The following is a 15,620-nucleotide window of genomic DNA, read 5'->3' as shown; positions in this document are numbered from 1 at the left end:
TGTAAGAAGGATTTACCTTTAGAATTTGAAATGAAAGATCTTGGTTTGTGACATTATTTCCTTGGACTTGAGGATCTTATTGACAAATGTAAGAAGGATTTAGCTTCAGAATTTGAAATGAAAGATCTTGGTTTGTGACATTATTTCCTTGGACTTGAGGTATGGCAAAGACCAAATGAAATCATATTGAGTCAAGGTAAATATGTCGTTGATATTTTGAAAAGATTTGACATGTTAGAGTGTGAATCTATGATGACTCCTATGGAAGTAAATCTGAAGAAATTACATGATGGCTACTTCATATTTAATTGAGCCGACTATGTATAGACAATTAATTGGCTCTTTAATGTACTTGGTTAACACAAGGCCTGATATATGCTATGCAATTAATACCTGGAGTGAATTCATGTGTGAACCAAGGCATATTCACCTTGTGGCAGCCAAACATATATTGAGATATGTACGTGGTACAATTGGACTTGGCTTAAAATTTTCTTCGTGTGTAGAGCTTAACTTGCAAGGGTTTTCTGATTCAGATTGGGCAGGTTGTGTGCATGACAGAAAAAGCACTTCAGGTTGTTGTTTTAGCCTAGGTTCCGCTATGATTTCCTAGTGCAGTAGGAAACAATCTTGTGTTGCACAAAGTATAGCTGAAGAAGAATATGTTGCAGCTTGTGTGGCTGCAAGAGAAGCTGTGTGGCTTCGGAAATTACTTGCAGGCTTGTTTGGACAGCCTTTGGAACCTACTGTGACTATGTGTGATAATCAAAGTTGTGTGAAGCTTTCAGTTAATCCAGTATTTCATGATAGAAGCAAACATGTGGAAATTAAATATCATTACTTGAGAGATATGGTTCAGCGAAAAGCAATTGAACTCAAGTACATTTCTATAGAGGAGCAAACTGCAAACATTCTCACCAAGCCACTTTCGAGAGTGAAGTTTTGTTACTTCCGAGAAAAGCTTGGTATGATGGAGAATGATGCTCTTGCTGAGAGAGAGTCTCAGCTTCAGTGATACATTGCCTGTGCTCAATGAGTTCTTCTCTGCGAGAGAAGTTCAAGGTGAAATCCCTTGGTTAATGAGTTCCTCTCTGCAAGAGAAGTTCGAGGTGAAATCCTTTGATCCACCCTCTGGGAGTAGCTATGGTGGAAATCATGTGTATGACTTTATGATTTTTATTTTTTGGTTTTATTCATCCTCTAGGAGTAGCTATGATTTATATGGGTCTGCTAGAAAAAGTCATTATCTACTCCTTGTAGTTTGTGCCATTGAGGCTATATGTTAATTATCATTGGTTCTTTTTGATGCAGAGCTTTGACAACTGAAACTTGATAGACCCAATCACCTTTATGTTATTTGATGTTTACTCAATGCATTAATGACACCAAGCTTGAAGTCGGTTCTTGAAATCTGATCAATTTTCTAAAACAGAAAAGACTCTTCTATAATCATAGTATTGTAGTGCATAACAACAGAATACGATCAATAGAAGCCATTCTAACAAATTGAGCCAAGTTCAATCAATAAACTTTTGGAAAGTTTTTAGTCTCTTATCTGCTCTCGGTCAGACCCAAAACAGAGTTCGTTCCTTTTATCGTGAAATCAGTTTCTGAGACTGATACTGGTTCATAACATTGATTTTGTATTTTCTTAGGAACAGAATACACCCATTTCCCTGTTTAGATATTCATGTATTGAACTTTTGGCACTGTTATAGGATCAATCGGCAATGTAATTTATCCAAACAAGATTTCTTTAAATGTTTTCCACAAACGGTTAAACAAATCTGTGAGAGTTTCAAATCGATACCCCAAATCACTATTCTTTCAAAGCGACTGCTAAAACATCAATCTTTTTCCAATGAAATTATTGACTGCGAATAACGTTTACAAAGACACCATTACTACCCACGGTCTGTCACCAGAATATAGTTTCAGAATTATTTGTGGAATTCACACCATACATTAAACTATGAATTGATACTCATAAACATACGTTCATCACAGCAGATAACTCATGAACCAGGGCAAGTGTATAAACTCGATTCCAACAATATTATGAATTCCCTCCAATAAACCCGATATCATTCACTTAACGGTGAAACCCGATGCTCAACACTTCAACATGTATTCAACAACAAGAATTTGTTAAAACCCGATACCCAGCACACCCGATTCATAAACAAATTGTTCTGTTCTTTCGATACCTTCACTCATCGGCATCTTCCCCTGTTTATCAACGGTGATCACCTAAACTTCTCCAAACTGCACATGCATAGTCAGTGATATATTTTACATGTTAGAAAACGTCTCCCATGAATATAAGGCCTTAACATATTCATGGGATGACTTTCATCTTCTAAAACTCTGCTGTAAACTCAACAACGGCAAATAAAAAAAACTACTGTTACTATAAACGGCACAACAGAGAATTCAAATTAATAATAAAGTTCAACCCCCAAACAAAATAATGATCAAGGAAGCTCAATACATTTCAGAACATCAGTCGATCATTCCAAAATCAATATAAAAGATCTGGGCCTATTCAAACTTGATGGTCTTTCTTTATTAACTGTTCGCCAAACTGTGTATCCGAGAACATCTGTGTACACTGAGTTCCCTTCGCATACATTAATCCCGGTTACAACTGTTTCAACCCCATTTTTTGTTGGTTACATCCGTTTACAATATTTAAAGATCTTTTAAAAGGTATTTCACTGCAAAAAGACTACATAACCGTTTCACTTTGAAAATCTGAATTATTTAACTTTAAAAACCTTAAAAGGTTCCCAAACACTCCTACTTCCTAGACTTCATGAACATTCTTTGAGACTTGGACATTACAATTAAGTTTCTAGTCTCTTGAAGGACATTGAAAACACAAAATGAGCCTTTGAAGACCTTACAAATAGAACAAGACATGGCACTGTTTGAAAACCACAATATGACTTTGATCGCACATGTTATTCTTCTGATTTGTCTTAATGTCCTATGAAAGTTTCTGCATCTTTGACCTGAAATTGAAAATTGGAGGTGCTCCTGCACCACTTTTCCTCAAAAGAACATACATTCAAGAACTTGTAAATTTCTCATTGGAGGATATTAAATGCAAGGAGGTGATAGTTGTAACTACCTCACTTTAGGGTTTCTTTGAATTATCTTGGCCATTGATTTAGAATCAATCTAGGCTCCCTTTTTTCATTTGTAAAAGATTCAAAGTTCATAGTTAGAAGGAGTAGAAGTAGTAGGAGGAGGAGATCAAAAATTGTTGCCAAGGCTATGCTGGAGTAAATACATAATTTTCATTGAAGATATGGTGGATCTTTGTGTGTTGTTTCAACATTTTGCATGGTTTCTACTTTTCGAATATTCAATTAAAGTTCATTGATTTTGGTGGATATATGTGGAGATATTTGATGATTTCTTTGGTTCGTACCATTTGTAGTTTGTTGATTGCAAATTGTAGTGTATGATTAGCCTGAACCTAATTTAACACCAGTTCGATTGTGGATATTCATTTGGATTGCGCTAGTATTGGGTATTTGGATGAATGTTTTACAATATGAAAAATCCTTCATTACCTGTGGAGATTGCATCAGTTTGTGTAGTTGTTTTCTCATGGCGAAGCAAAGCTTGAAATGTGGGATTCATCTAACAAAGCACTATCTATTATCATCATTGTCCTCAGGTTTTAGATAAAAAATTTGTAACCCTTATCCCTTTTGTCTTTTATTTTAAGTTCAAGTAGGTTAAGTATTCTAGTTCCAGTAAGCATAAGTCCCTTTGTGTAAACAGCAAAATCACATCAATCACTGAGTCTATCAATTGTAAAGTCGCATTGTTTGAATTGTAAACCTTGGGGTTGCCTTATTTGATTACATTGTTTAGCATTTGAGGTTTCCTTGTTCAAGAGAGGAAAAAATACTTGGTATTTTGTCATGATCCCACATTTTTTGTAATAAAACATTTCCATTTTTCAATATTATTGTAACCTAATTAGTGATGACTCCTTATTTTTTTAATATATATATTGATCATATTTTTAATTAATTAATGTTAAATATTAAATGAGCTTTATCATAATATATTAACACATAATATAATATAACAATCATACAACGCAAAACAAAATAAATTATCATATTAATATAACATTATATTTATCATATAATATATAATTAAACAAACATAAAACTACGATATTAAATTTCAATCACCCAAGGAATACTTTATAAAGTATTATGGAAATAATCTCCTAAAGCACCATACGATATAAATGGAATTCTATCGCACATAATCTAAAAGTAATTATATTAACAAGTTTATGATTAAAACGTATACTAAAGAGGGGCGCATCATGGAAATGGCGGCGTCTATTAACAAAGGCGTCCAGGAGGGTAGCGGCTGGAACAGGGAGCAGTCACCACCGCTCACCACAAGCAGTCACGTCCCATGGAGGTATCCACTCCAAGCGCCTCCCCCACAAGTATAAGGATGCGAGCCGAAAGGGAGGAAGGGCACAGAGAGACGGACGAGGAGTTAGCGCGGGATAACAGCAAAAGAACCAGGTAAGAACTATGACCCGCTAAATATTCATTCTGCAGTAGAATTTAATAAATAAAAGGAAACTCAGGCATAAAAAGATAGGAAATTAAATACTAAACAAATGTATGAATACATATAGACATTAAATTAGGCATTTTGTATATATAGATGTAGTCAGATTACAACCATATATAAATTGAGGATAATACAATGGGAATTACTATGATTACATAATATTAATATTAATATATATATATATATATAAACCATAAGGGTATTCAAGTATATGAATGAACCTCTATATACAATCAATTAGCAAATAAACCTACAACTCCTATTTAAGGAATAAACAACATTATGCAATTAAGGGCTAATAGGTATGATATGAGTTACTACCAAGATTATGAATAAAGCAATTGCATATCCAAACCCAGTGAGGTAGATGAGGAATTAGGCAACAGGGATAGCAGGAACTAGGCCTCTGCCAGGTAGGCCACCCACTGCAGTTGACAAAGGGCTTCTGACAGTAGGGCCAAGGGGGAGTGTACCGCCCTTGGGCCTGATAAGCGCTACGGGCATCCTATGGTAGCTAATCCTCTCAATCTCCTTAGGAATTAAATATGGGAATTGATTTATTGATAATAAGTGACTTTAAACGAATTTGGCTAATTACACTATAAATAAATTATTCATACTCAAAATAAATTGTTGAAATCCACTGTTTATATGTCTCTTTAGATTGCGGAGTTGGGGACATTACATATTTTATTCTATGTTGGCGAGTGTCAAAAACACACATCAACAGGTATGACATGTGCCCTGCCTGTAGTTCCCCAACAATGACCCAATCAACCCAACACCTTTAATGTGCCATTAGCAAAAGTGGCAATCTCAATCAATTCTTCTTATTTACTTTAATTTGCTTTTTCCTTGATACAATGGTGATTCAAATACACCTATCATCCTTTTGCCAATCCTCAAAATACAAGATCACCATGTTCTAGTTGAATAGTATTGCACACTATCATGCCAGAGTCAAAACCTAAGCACCGTTAGAAGCATTGTCACCCAACCCTCCTACCAAACTTGAAGTAACCATGCAGACCGGAATTCCTCTTAGCTTCCATCTGCTCAAAATCTCAAATTCATCAATGACTGTAGGATGAACCTCAAAGGCACTTCATGCTCAGCAGATCTTTAAACACTAACATCATTAATCAGCTTCATGCTTGAAATACTTCATATGCTAAACCCTTGTTCTATGGAAAGCAGACTCATTGTCAGGGTGTCAAATATACACAACCAAACAAGAAAAATATTCGCAACAAGTTAAACAAACAGAACAGCGTAATAACTTACAGCCTTGTGTATGTGTGTGTAATTTTATCTAAACAGACCCATACAAGGAAGTTGTTGACTTTTAAAACAGTGTTCTCATTTAGGTTAACAAACATGCAATTTCATCTTAGCTATATGTTTTAATCTAGCTTGTGTTCCCTTAAATGAGGCATTGACTGCTGCTATGCTTTATGTATGTTCATTGTTAATATGAATATACTTCAGCTTAGAATATTACTAATTAGTATAATTATAGCTTAATTATTAATTTATTTTGTGGAAACTAATTTCAGTTGTGTTATATTCAAAGAATTGTCCATGGAATCCTCTACATGCTTTATCAGAAAAGGTTTTATTTTGTTGCCTTAAACACAGTAGTTTGTGTCATTATTCTTGGTAGCCATTAGACTTGAAATATTTTGTACTTCTCTTGAATTAAAATTGTCCTTTTCCAAAGAGAAATCATTAAGACCTTCAGTATGTAGAGACAGTGCAGAGGGATTTTAATTCACTATGTTAATCTGACATCTATTAAGAAAATCCTACATTGAATTCAGTGTATCATAAAGTAGAAAGCCTAGACATTCAATATATTCAAAAGAGAAAAGGTTACCCTAGTACAATTATAAATTCAAAGATATAATGGAAGAAAAGGAAGTCTAAATTATTAATGGAAAAATTCATAATTTACCCATAAACATCATAAATCACATTGGCAAAGAAATGTAAATATACCTGCACCTTTACAAACGCGACAATCAACCAACCCTGTTTCTACTTTCATTTTTCCATCTTTGCAGAATACGCATTTTGTGCCACCTGTTCACCCAACCAAACTGCAACAAGTTACTTCTCTCTCTCCCTCTCTCTCTCTCTCTGATAATTTAAGGACAAAATGTAGCTTATATGTAAATGATCATGTTAAATTTAGAGGACAAGCAAAAAAAATGCAAAAGCACACAAGAATTTGCAATTCTGTATTTAGCAAGCAATGATCCGAAGCATTGCCGAAAGTTGGAATTTTGAGAAGATATAAAGATCTAAACAACAGCAATGAAATTACTTGGACACAAATTTCCAGCTCTGAACAAAAACTGTTAACACGAGAAACAGACACAGAGAAAACTTAAGACAAGATAAACTGTAACTGTATAGGAATAACAAGCTATGTGCCATATAGTAAAGTTACAAGAAATGTTTATCAAAGATAAAATATTTTGGGTTCGTTTTTATTCAGAATTGGAAAGAGGACAGTTGGGATATAAATAACTATATAGAGATGAAAACAGATGATATAACATCCAATTTGAATTCAATTTGCAGAGATCCTCAAATAAAGGATGTAAATACCAAAAGGAAAACCCTGTCAATTTAGAAATTGATGTTTTGAACTGTATCATCCTGTTTTAGAAGAAATAAGCAAGACTTTATCGGCTTCTTCCAAGATAAAACTAAAGGTGCAAACAATCTTGCAATATCTGCCAAATTATTTGAAAAGTTAGAGCTTTTTGCAATTACAGTCTCGGGATGACTAATGCATAACCATGGCCTGGTAATCAAATCAAGACTGCACAAGTTTAGTTTGGTATATGACAGATTTTTATGCAGTCTGTGGGAGAGATGAGTTGGTCATGTCTTGTAGAAGTGTAATTCTGCCAGGGATTTTTCACCATTGTTAGACCAAATTTAAATATGATTTCATCACCCTCTTTTCTTGGCAGGTCTTTTCTTGGCAAGTCCCCCTTGGGACACCTGGATGATTAGAAATATCTGCAAAACTCCATGGTAATACAATTTGACTATTTGTCACTGATTTCTTATGGAAGACAAGAGGTAAAGCTACTTTTTATGAGGTAATATATCCATAAGCTTAAGGGAGTTGAGAATTTTCCCACAGAACTTGCCCACGCTTGTAAAAGCTAAGCTCGATTTTTTAATGAAAATCTCAAATCTTGGCCTCTTCAGGCACAAGGCTCGGATCTTGAAATTTCTAGCTTTTATAGGGTGATACTTTCCATGTAATCCCCTTGTCTATCTGATGAAACTATAATGTTCTTTCCTATATAAAATGTGTTTCTCCAAATTAAAAATATATATTTCAACATCATTTCAATATGTTGATCTATTAATGTTTTCAAATATAGATCAAATGAATGTGCATATGTATCTATCTGTTATGATTTTAGGTAAACTGATCCATATAGGATCAGCAAACAAACACCCTGCCAAAAAACATGAATAATATGTGAGTTTTCAGGTAATAGGATGAACTGCCTGTAAAGTGACTCGACCTCCTTGGCAGTCATGCCTTTGCAAGTGAGAGTTTGAGCATGTGACAGCAGCAATCTTCCATAAGAGGCAATTGTGAATGTGACAATGACTCTTGTGCACATGACACCAGCAGTCCTGCCATACAAAGACCCACAAAATGGCAGCCATACATGAACACAAAGGTACAATCCAAAATGGCTGAGACATAATGTCTTTCCCACTTATCAAAGAGTAGGGATTCCTTAGTCAACAAAATAACACCCCCAACACATGTAAGTAAGAGGCAAAGCCCAATTGTAACAGATGATAACAGGAAGTAAGTGGCAATTGGAAATTGACTTTTTCTCTTTGATGAAATAGATCCATATATATTAATGCAGGAAAACAGATACAGCCTATCCTCAAAAAATTGCAGATAAAATGGCATCGTGTCCCAAAGATGAACAAAACAGCAAAGCTGGGAAACAAAGTATCATGCGGCTCCAAAAGTGAAACAACCTCAACAACAGCCATTAGGGTTACCCTACCTTCCATCACACAAGTCCTGCCATCATCCATAGAATTCCCAACTAGTGAGAGCAATGTCCTCTCCCTACTCAAAGGCCTTCTTGCAATTGCAAATCCCAATCTAAATCTAAGAACTCCTTGGTGGCAAAATGGTCGGAGCCAAGTGAGGAAACTTGTCCTAGCCACTTGAGGGGCCAAGGGCAAAGGCAAGGGTGGAGGCATGGGAGGGGTCCTATCCCTTCTAGCAGCCAACAAGAAAAGACCATCCAAACACTTGCACAACTAACGAAGCACAAGACACTCTTTGGTGGCTAAGGGGAAAAAAGTTAGAACCTAACAATGGTGCATAGGGCATCAATGATCAACAAGAGCCCAAAGGTCTTAAACTTTCTAGGCTACTTTGTTGGCCCAAACTTGAATCTACATGAGCACATTAGAAACCATCAATGACTTGAACTTGTTGTGTTGTGAACACACATGCCTTTTTGTCGCTTGCTAGCTTAATTTCGCTTAGTTGTGATTAGTTCGGCAGTAATTTTGGTCTCCTAACTATTGCGAGAGATGAGTTTCATATTGTTCTTATCAAATTGTCAAATTTCAATGAAAATGCCTAAGTGTTGGTTAAGAGTACTATTGATGTGTTTTTTATGACACTGTGCGACAAAGAATAATATACTAAGTATTATATCCTCTCTTGAACAAAGACCTCTTGGATGCTAAACTATGTGATCAAACGAGATGACTCCAAGGTTCCGATAGTCAGGTCTTGACTTTATATTGTGGATAGACTCAATGATTATGATGTGATTTTGATGGAATCACAAGGGAACTTACGTTTATACTTGAACGGAGATGGAATGTGGAAGTTTACTTACTTAAAAAAAAGGATAAAAGGATGAGGGTTTAGAAAGCTAATCTAATCCTAAGAATGTAAGAAACTGTGAATGACTTAGTGAAATTCAACTAGACTTTGCTTTGCCATTCAAAGCAACAACTCCACAAAGTTTAGTGTGATCTTCTAAGGAGAGAAAAATGATGTTTAAATTACTACCAACGACATAGACACCATCAATGCAATGCATATCAATGAGTGAATAGCAATCGAAGTTAAGCTCATGAAGAGTTCAGGCCAACCATACACTACAACTTATAATCAACAAATTGTAAATGGTATGAACTTTAGAGTTTCACCATGAATCCTCCACAATAACTTCCATCCATCTAATCAACATTAAAACAAATGAGAAGTAGAGACCATGCAAAATATTGAATGAACACATGAAATTCACCATATCTTCAATGAAAATAATATGCTTCTTGCAACAAAGTCCTAGCAACAATCTCCTTTTCTCCTACTCGACTCTAACTATCTGGCTATGATCTATTGATCGACTAATAACTATTAAACTTCACCTATGAGAGGTTTGAGCCTTATATAGTTGTAGTATTCCCCTTAAATTTTCTTTTTGTTTTTAGCAATAAGAGTTACAAGCAAACACCATAACCCGTTAAGGTTAGAGAAATAATCCAAACTGCTGAAAGGGAACCCTTCCACCTTTTGTTCACCAAGAGCCCAATCTGGGAGGGTGAGAGCATACGGTGTTCCGAGGATCGTTAGCACCATAAATCAAACTGAAATTACAATCCACGGGCGGCAAGCCAGCCCCTTCTGCTTATCCAGCAGGATAGAAACTGAACTCTTGGCGGTAAACCAGCCAAGGGAAATAACAAGACACTGAAACCCAATCACTCTACCGCATATTTCAGCGGGAGGACATTACATTAAGCTATCACTCTACCGCATATTTCAGCGGAAGGACAATTGCATAAAACTTATCACTCGACCACTTATTCAATGGGAGGACTGAGTACATAAACTGAATTACAAAGCAAGAAGGCGGCTAAGCCAGCCTCTTCCACTTATGCAGTGGGAATTACAAATAAGAACAACAAGAATGATTGATCAGTACTACTGAAACAATCTTACAAAAATAGAGATATGAGATAAGATAAGAAGCTTAATGCTGATCTCAAACAATCCACTATCAAAATCACACCACACTTGAACACTACTGCTGTTCTAATTCTGCAAGCTAGAAAACACACTATCCAGCCACTACTGTAAACACCAAAACACTCATAAATTTCTCAAAACTAACCGGAATCACACCAAATAAAATGCAAATGACTAATATAACATAGGCAACCAATCCAATACCTCAAACTCGCAACTTGGAAGCCCCGAATGTGTTGCATGCATCCCAAGGTAAGTCTGAAAATGGCGCTACAGCAGCAAACTTTGATTTGCAACCAAAAATTGTGTTGACCACCAAAAGCCACACCAAGATAGGAGAATGATTGTCTTCCCAATACCCTTCCAAAGAGCCGATACCCAGAAGTTAGAACGATGCAATCACTTGGTCAAGAGGTATGAGCAAAATATGGTTTAAGCAACTCCGCGACCAGCAACAAGGAAACACTCCAAAATCCACACAAAACTCTCCACAATTTGCAGAACACTCACGGACAGCACTAGAATTACAGGAACACAGCTAGGTACTATCTTCCAAGTACAAAACTGAGACTTAGCTACGAAGCCACACTTCGAAGCTCAGATTTTCAATCACCAAACCGGTAACATAACAATGCAATTTCATAAGATACCAAAATGAGAGCCCAAGGCTCTTATTTATAACTTCTTGCTCCACCAAATTCAAATGCAAATGCACACAAATACGCCCAAATTACATGTCCTCCAAGGTGCCCAACACATTTGAATTTAATTAACCATGTCTCCTCAAAATGGCATCCACTTATTCCCAACTCCCTAGGCAAAGTTCGAACTTTTGCTAGGTGAACAACTTGCAATATTAAAACAATATAAACATGACATTTTTAATCACTCTCAATGCCACCTGGCTAAGGGAAATAATAATATTAGTAGCATATATTTATCCTTTTCCCTAAGTCACCCAAAACACAATTAATCAATAATAAAATAATTAAATATTAAACCTTAGGATAAGGAAATAATATTTAATTCAATAACTTATAACTTCGGTACTGATTAACATCAAAATCAAGGATGAAGTTGTGCGACGAAGACCATAGAACTGCGTTGAATCGGGACCCTATCTCAGACTGCTAAAAATAGAAACGCTCAATACTGCCACTTACTAAAAATAGTAAGTCATGAAATACTTCTCCAAAAATCATGATCTTCGCACCAAAAGGAAGAGCTTGGAAAGCTCAGTTTGACAGCATCATCCAAACAGCCAAACCCTAACTTACTAAAAATAGTAAGTTCTCACTTCACCAAAGAATCCAATGCATGTTATGCTACCTGTTGACGTGTATTTTGTACACAGTCATACACAGAATAAAATACCGACAGGCATCTTATCCTCTCTTGAGAAAATAGTCTCTAACTGCTGAAGATCTGCAAAAAGGATCAGTTAGATGGACTCCAAGGTTCTTTTAGTGGGGTCTCCACGTGTGGACAAGCTTTTTTAGTGGTATGATGTGATTTGCTGTTTCCTCCAAGGCGTCTTACGGATTCAAAAGCTCGAAGATTTTACTAAACTAAAAAGGAACTTTCAAAAAATGGAAAAAGGACAAGGTTTAAGGAAGTCTAATCTAGCCTAACCCTATGAACGACTTAGCATGAATGAGATTTGGCAAGATTCAACCAACTTCAATTTTGCCATAAGATAACAACTCAATTGAAATTAGTGCGATCTTCTAAGGTAATAATGGTGTTCAATGCATCAAAGACCAAGGACACTACTACAAAGGTACATATCCTAGATGCGAAAATGCTTGAAGGTTAAGGACTCAAAATGTTTTCCAGTCGACCACGCAAGGCGTTCCTACAATCAGCAAGAAGCTAGTGGTTTGGATTGCGAATCCTACCAAATATCGAATCTCACACTTAGTCTTTCAAATTAACAAACTACTTCGATTGAGCGTGATTCAAGTACATCCAACAACCATGAAGATAACTCAAGAAACTTGCAACAAAACACCATAACTTCAATATTTTATTGATTTCCAAGTCATCATATACAACAATTGCTTGAATTTCTCTCTTCAAGACTCAATCTTGCTACAAAATAAAATTGCTTCTAACTCTAATCTCTCTATTACATCAACTATTATCTCTCACACCTATTCACTATTTTTCTATTACCAAATGAAATGAAAAATGGGGGTATAAATAGCATCCCCAGTTACAATGAAAGGTCCAGATTGAAAGTAAATCAACGGACAAGATCATGACACCTAAACCCTAATTAGGGTTTGTTACAAATGACCTCCTTTTTACTGAACAATATTAAATACATAGCCAAATATTAAATTTGGCACAAAAATCTAGGAGGTATCAACCAATGAGAAACAAGATGTCATGTCATCTGTAACAACCTTTCATCTAGAATCTTATTCCCTTTCCAATTCTCTTTCTTAGCATATGCAATGAATTTTGTCACGATTCCTTCGATTTCTGTGCTTGGAATCTCGGGAAGATTCTTGATACTCTCTTCTAAGTGGATAACCTGATCAAATGCATCTAGAAGAGCTGTGTCCCAAGTAGGTTCAAGTTCCTTTGTTCTATCAATCAGGAGCAAGGTGGCATACATCTGATCATACTGCTCATCTGTAACATCTGCGTCCTTGCGAAAGATGATCTTGATTCTATCCTCAAATTCTTGTAAATCCACATCTGTCTCGACCTCGATCCTTCTGCCAAGAATGGTACGAAGTACCTCAAATACTCTGTCCTGGATCGGATTGATCACCTCCTCAACTTGACCACATCTAACACTGATGTCCTCAAAGAGAACACTCTTTATATGGAGTAAGGTTGACCACTGAAACAAACTGTGAGAATCACCTTCTAAGATCCTCTCTTGTGCTAAAATTCTTCTGGATGTGTGTCTTATAACTTTCAAGACAGGGATGACAACGTCCTTGGTATGGGCAAATGCAGCAACTGTTGCCATCAATCTGTGAATAATCTCAAGAACTTGGATAGCCTGGTGGGTGATCTTCGACATCCTTGTAACAAACTCAATGGCCACCGTGTGAGATCTATCCATCCAACCACATGTACGCTGGACCAGGTTCCTGAATCTTTCTGCTTCATTGATTGATTGAAGGGGTAATGCCTGCAATGGTGATCTAACTGGATCCTGACGTCCCAAAGGTTCATTGATGTGACTGAAATACGTCCTCCATGCACCGACCTCTCTCTCAAGCTTTCTATTCTTTTCCACTTCTTCTCTAAGCTTGTCCTTCAATGCCTCAAATGTGTCGGTGGCGTCATCTAAAGTCTTCTCTGCTGTGGATGGTCCTAACTCAATAGTCTGTATATGGTAGTCTTCTGCTAGGATCTCACCTTCATATTTGTCTGCTGCCGGTGTAGCTATCTGCAGTTTTCTAGATCCAGTCTCATCTCGAATCATCTTGGACATCTTTGTAGCCTTCTTCTTCTCTGTTGTCATATGTGAACGTCCAACAAGACTCTCTAAATCAATTGCACTGTCCTCGTCCTCTATTACGATCACCTTAGTCAATCTTTCCTTCAACCAATCTGGGATATTTGATCTTGTCTCTTGAACTTGAATTTCTTTGTGTACTATTTCTTCTTGTCTGGGAGGAGATGTTACTTCATTATCATTATCTAAATCATAGTCTTGGAGAGATCCATCGGATGAAACATGCTGTGCCTGTCCTTCCTCCTGTCTATCATTCTGTACCATCGATTCCATGGATTCTTCCACTCGAACTGTTCTATCTTCTGGTCTGGAAGAAGTACCTGGTGTTTGATCTTTGTTGGCACCTTGCTTCTTCTTGGAAGGCTCTTTCTTTTCTGATCTTTCTTTTCTCTTCGATCCTCTCGAATGGAGATTGCCCTCACTGGCACATCGAAGGTTACCTTCCCCTAAATTCCTAGGATTAGGATTGCCTTCACTAACACTGGCTCCACCTTCGGCTGGTTTCTCTTCCAAAGTAAAAGACATGGCTATGCCCTGTTCTCTCAACTTCTGATGCTGAACGTCTACCCATCTGCGAGTACAAGACATCTAAATCCACGGCCTCGGGCTCATTCCAATTCAAACTAATTGTTTTACTTTCTCTATCATATGAGGATTGGATGTGCCTGTCGTTGTCCTGAGCTTGGTCGGCCACTCTGTAAATCTTAGATTTCCTGATGAAATCCAAAGGCAATCTAGAATGTATCTTACGTTTCACTTCAAGATCATCTAGGAGATTCATCATAAAATCCTCAATTTGGTACTCATGTCTAAATCTTCTACCGACCGTCTCCTCTAAATGTCCATGTGGATCAAAACTATTCCTCCAAGCAAAAGATGAAAAAGGATACAAGGCTAACTCCTTCTCTGCGTCATCCATGGCTAAGACATTAGGACATACCTCAACTGAATTACCCAAAATAATAGGTACCTGAACTCCATTCTGATGTCTGTGTCTGAATGCCTTCACATATGCTGCCAACTGCCTTGTTACTTCAAGTAACACAATTCTGTCTGTCGGGTACCTCGGCAACATGTATGGAGGTAAAGGACATCCATGCACTCTAATGTAAGTGAACTTGGGAAACTGAATGAACCAAGCACCGTACCTCTTGATGAACTCCTGGGCATCCTGAGATAATCTGTTGTGAATCCCTCCTTGCAACGTCCTTGTGATGTTCATCGTGAAAGTATCATTGATTAACTTGTAGTTCTTCCCTGGTGGATGATGCAAGTAGGTATAGGATTCACAAACTCTGACCTCGCCGGGTCCTCTTCCAATCACTCCTCTGTGAGGTAGTCCTGTGTACTCAACGCTCCTGATTAAGGCATAGATGACGTATGAACTCATGTGGAAGGACTTAGTAGCCCTGAGTCTTCTCAACTGTACGTCCAAGCAATGGCTAATTATCCTAGCCCAATGTA

The 15,620-nt window shown here is 36.9% G+C and overlaps 1 protein-coding gene across 3 annotated transcripts in view; it reads right to left on the bottom strand.

Annotated features, from left to right (window-relative positions):
• The window catches only part of LOC131052880 (protein BUNDLE SHEATH DEFECTIVE 2, chloroplastic), a 167,578-nt gene that overhangs the window by 86,375 nt on the left and 65,583 nt on the right, over positions 1–15,620 (bottom strand). For all 3 annotated transcript variants that reach the window (XR_009107520.2, XM_057987523.2, XM_057987524.2), the window contains exon 3: positions 6,619–6,702. Coding sequence is in view for 2 of the 3 variants with exons in the window: in XM_057987523.2 (XP_057843506.1) it covers positions 6,619–6,702 (84 nt within the window). In the remaining variant the exon portion in view is untranslated. The remainder of the gene's footprint in view (positions 1–6,618; positions 6,703–15,620) is intronic.

The sequence above is a fragment of the Cryptomeria japonica genome, chromosome 6 (assembly GCF_030272615.1).
Source record: "Cryptomeria japonica chromosome 6, Sugi_1.0, whole genome shotgun sequence".
Lineage (NCBI taxonomy): Eukaryota > Viridiplantae > Streptophyta > Pinopsida > Cupressales > Cupressaceae > Cryptomeria > Cryptomeria japonica.
The sequence above is the reverse complement of the archived record's forward strand: the minus strand, read 5'-3'. Positions and strand labels throughout refer to the sequence as shown.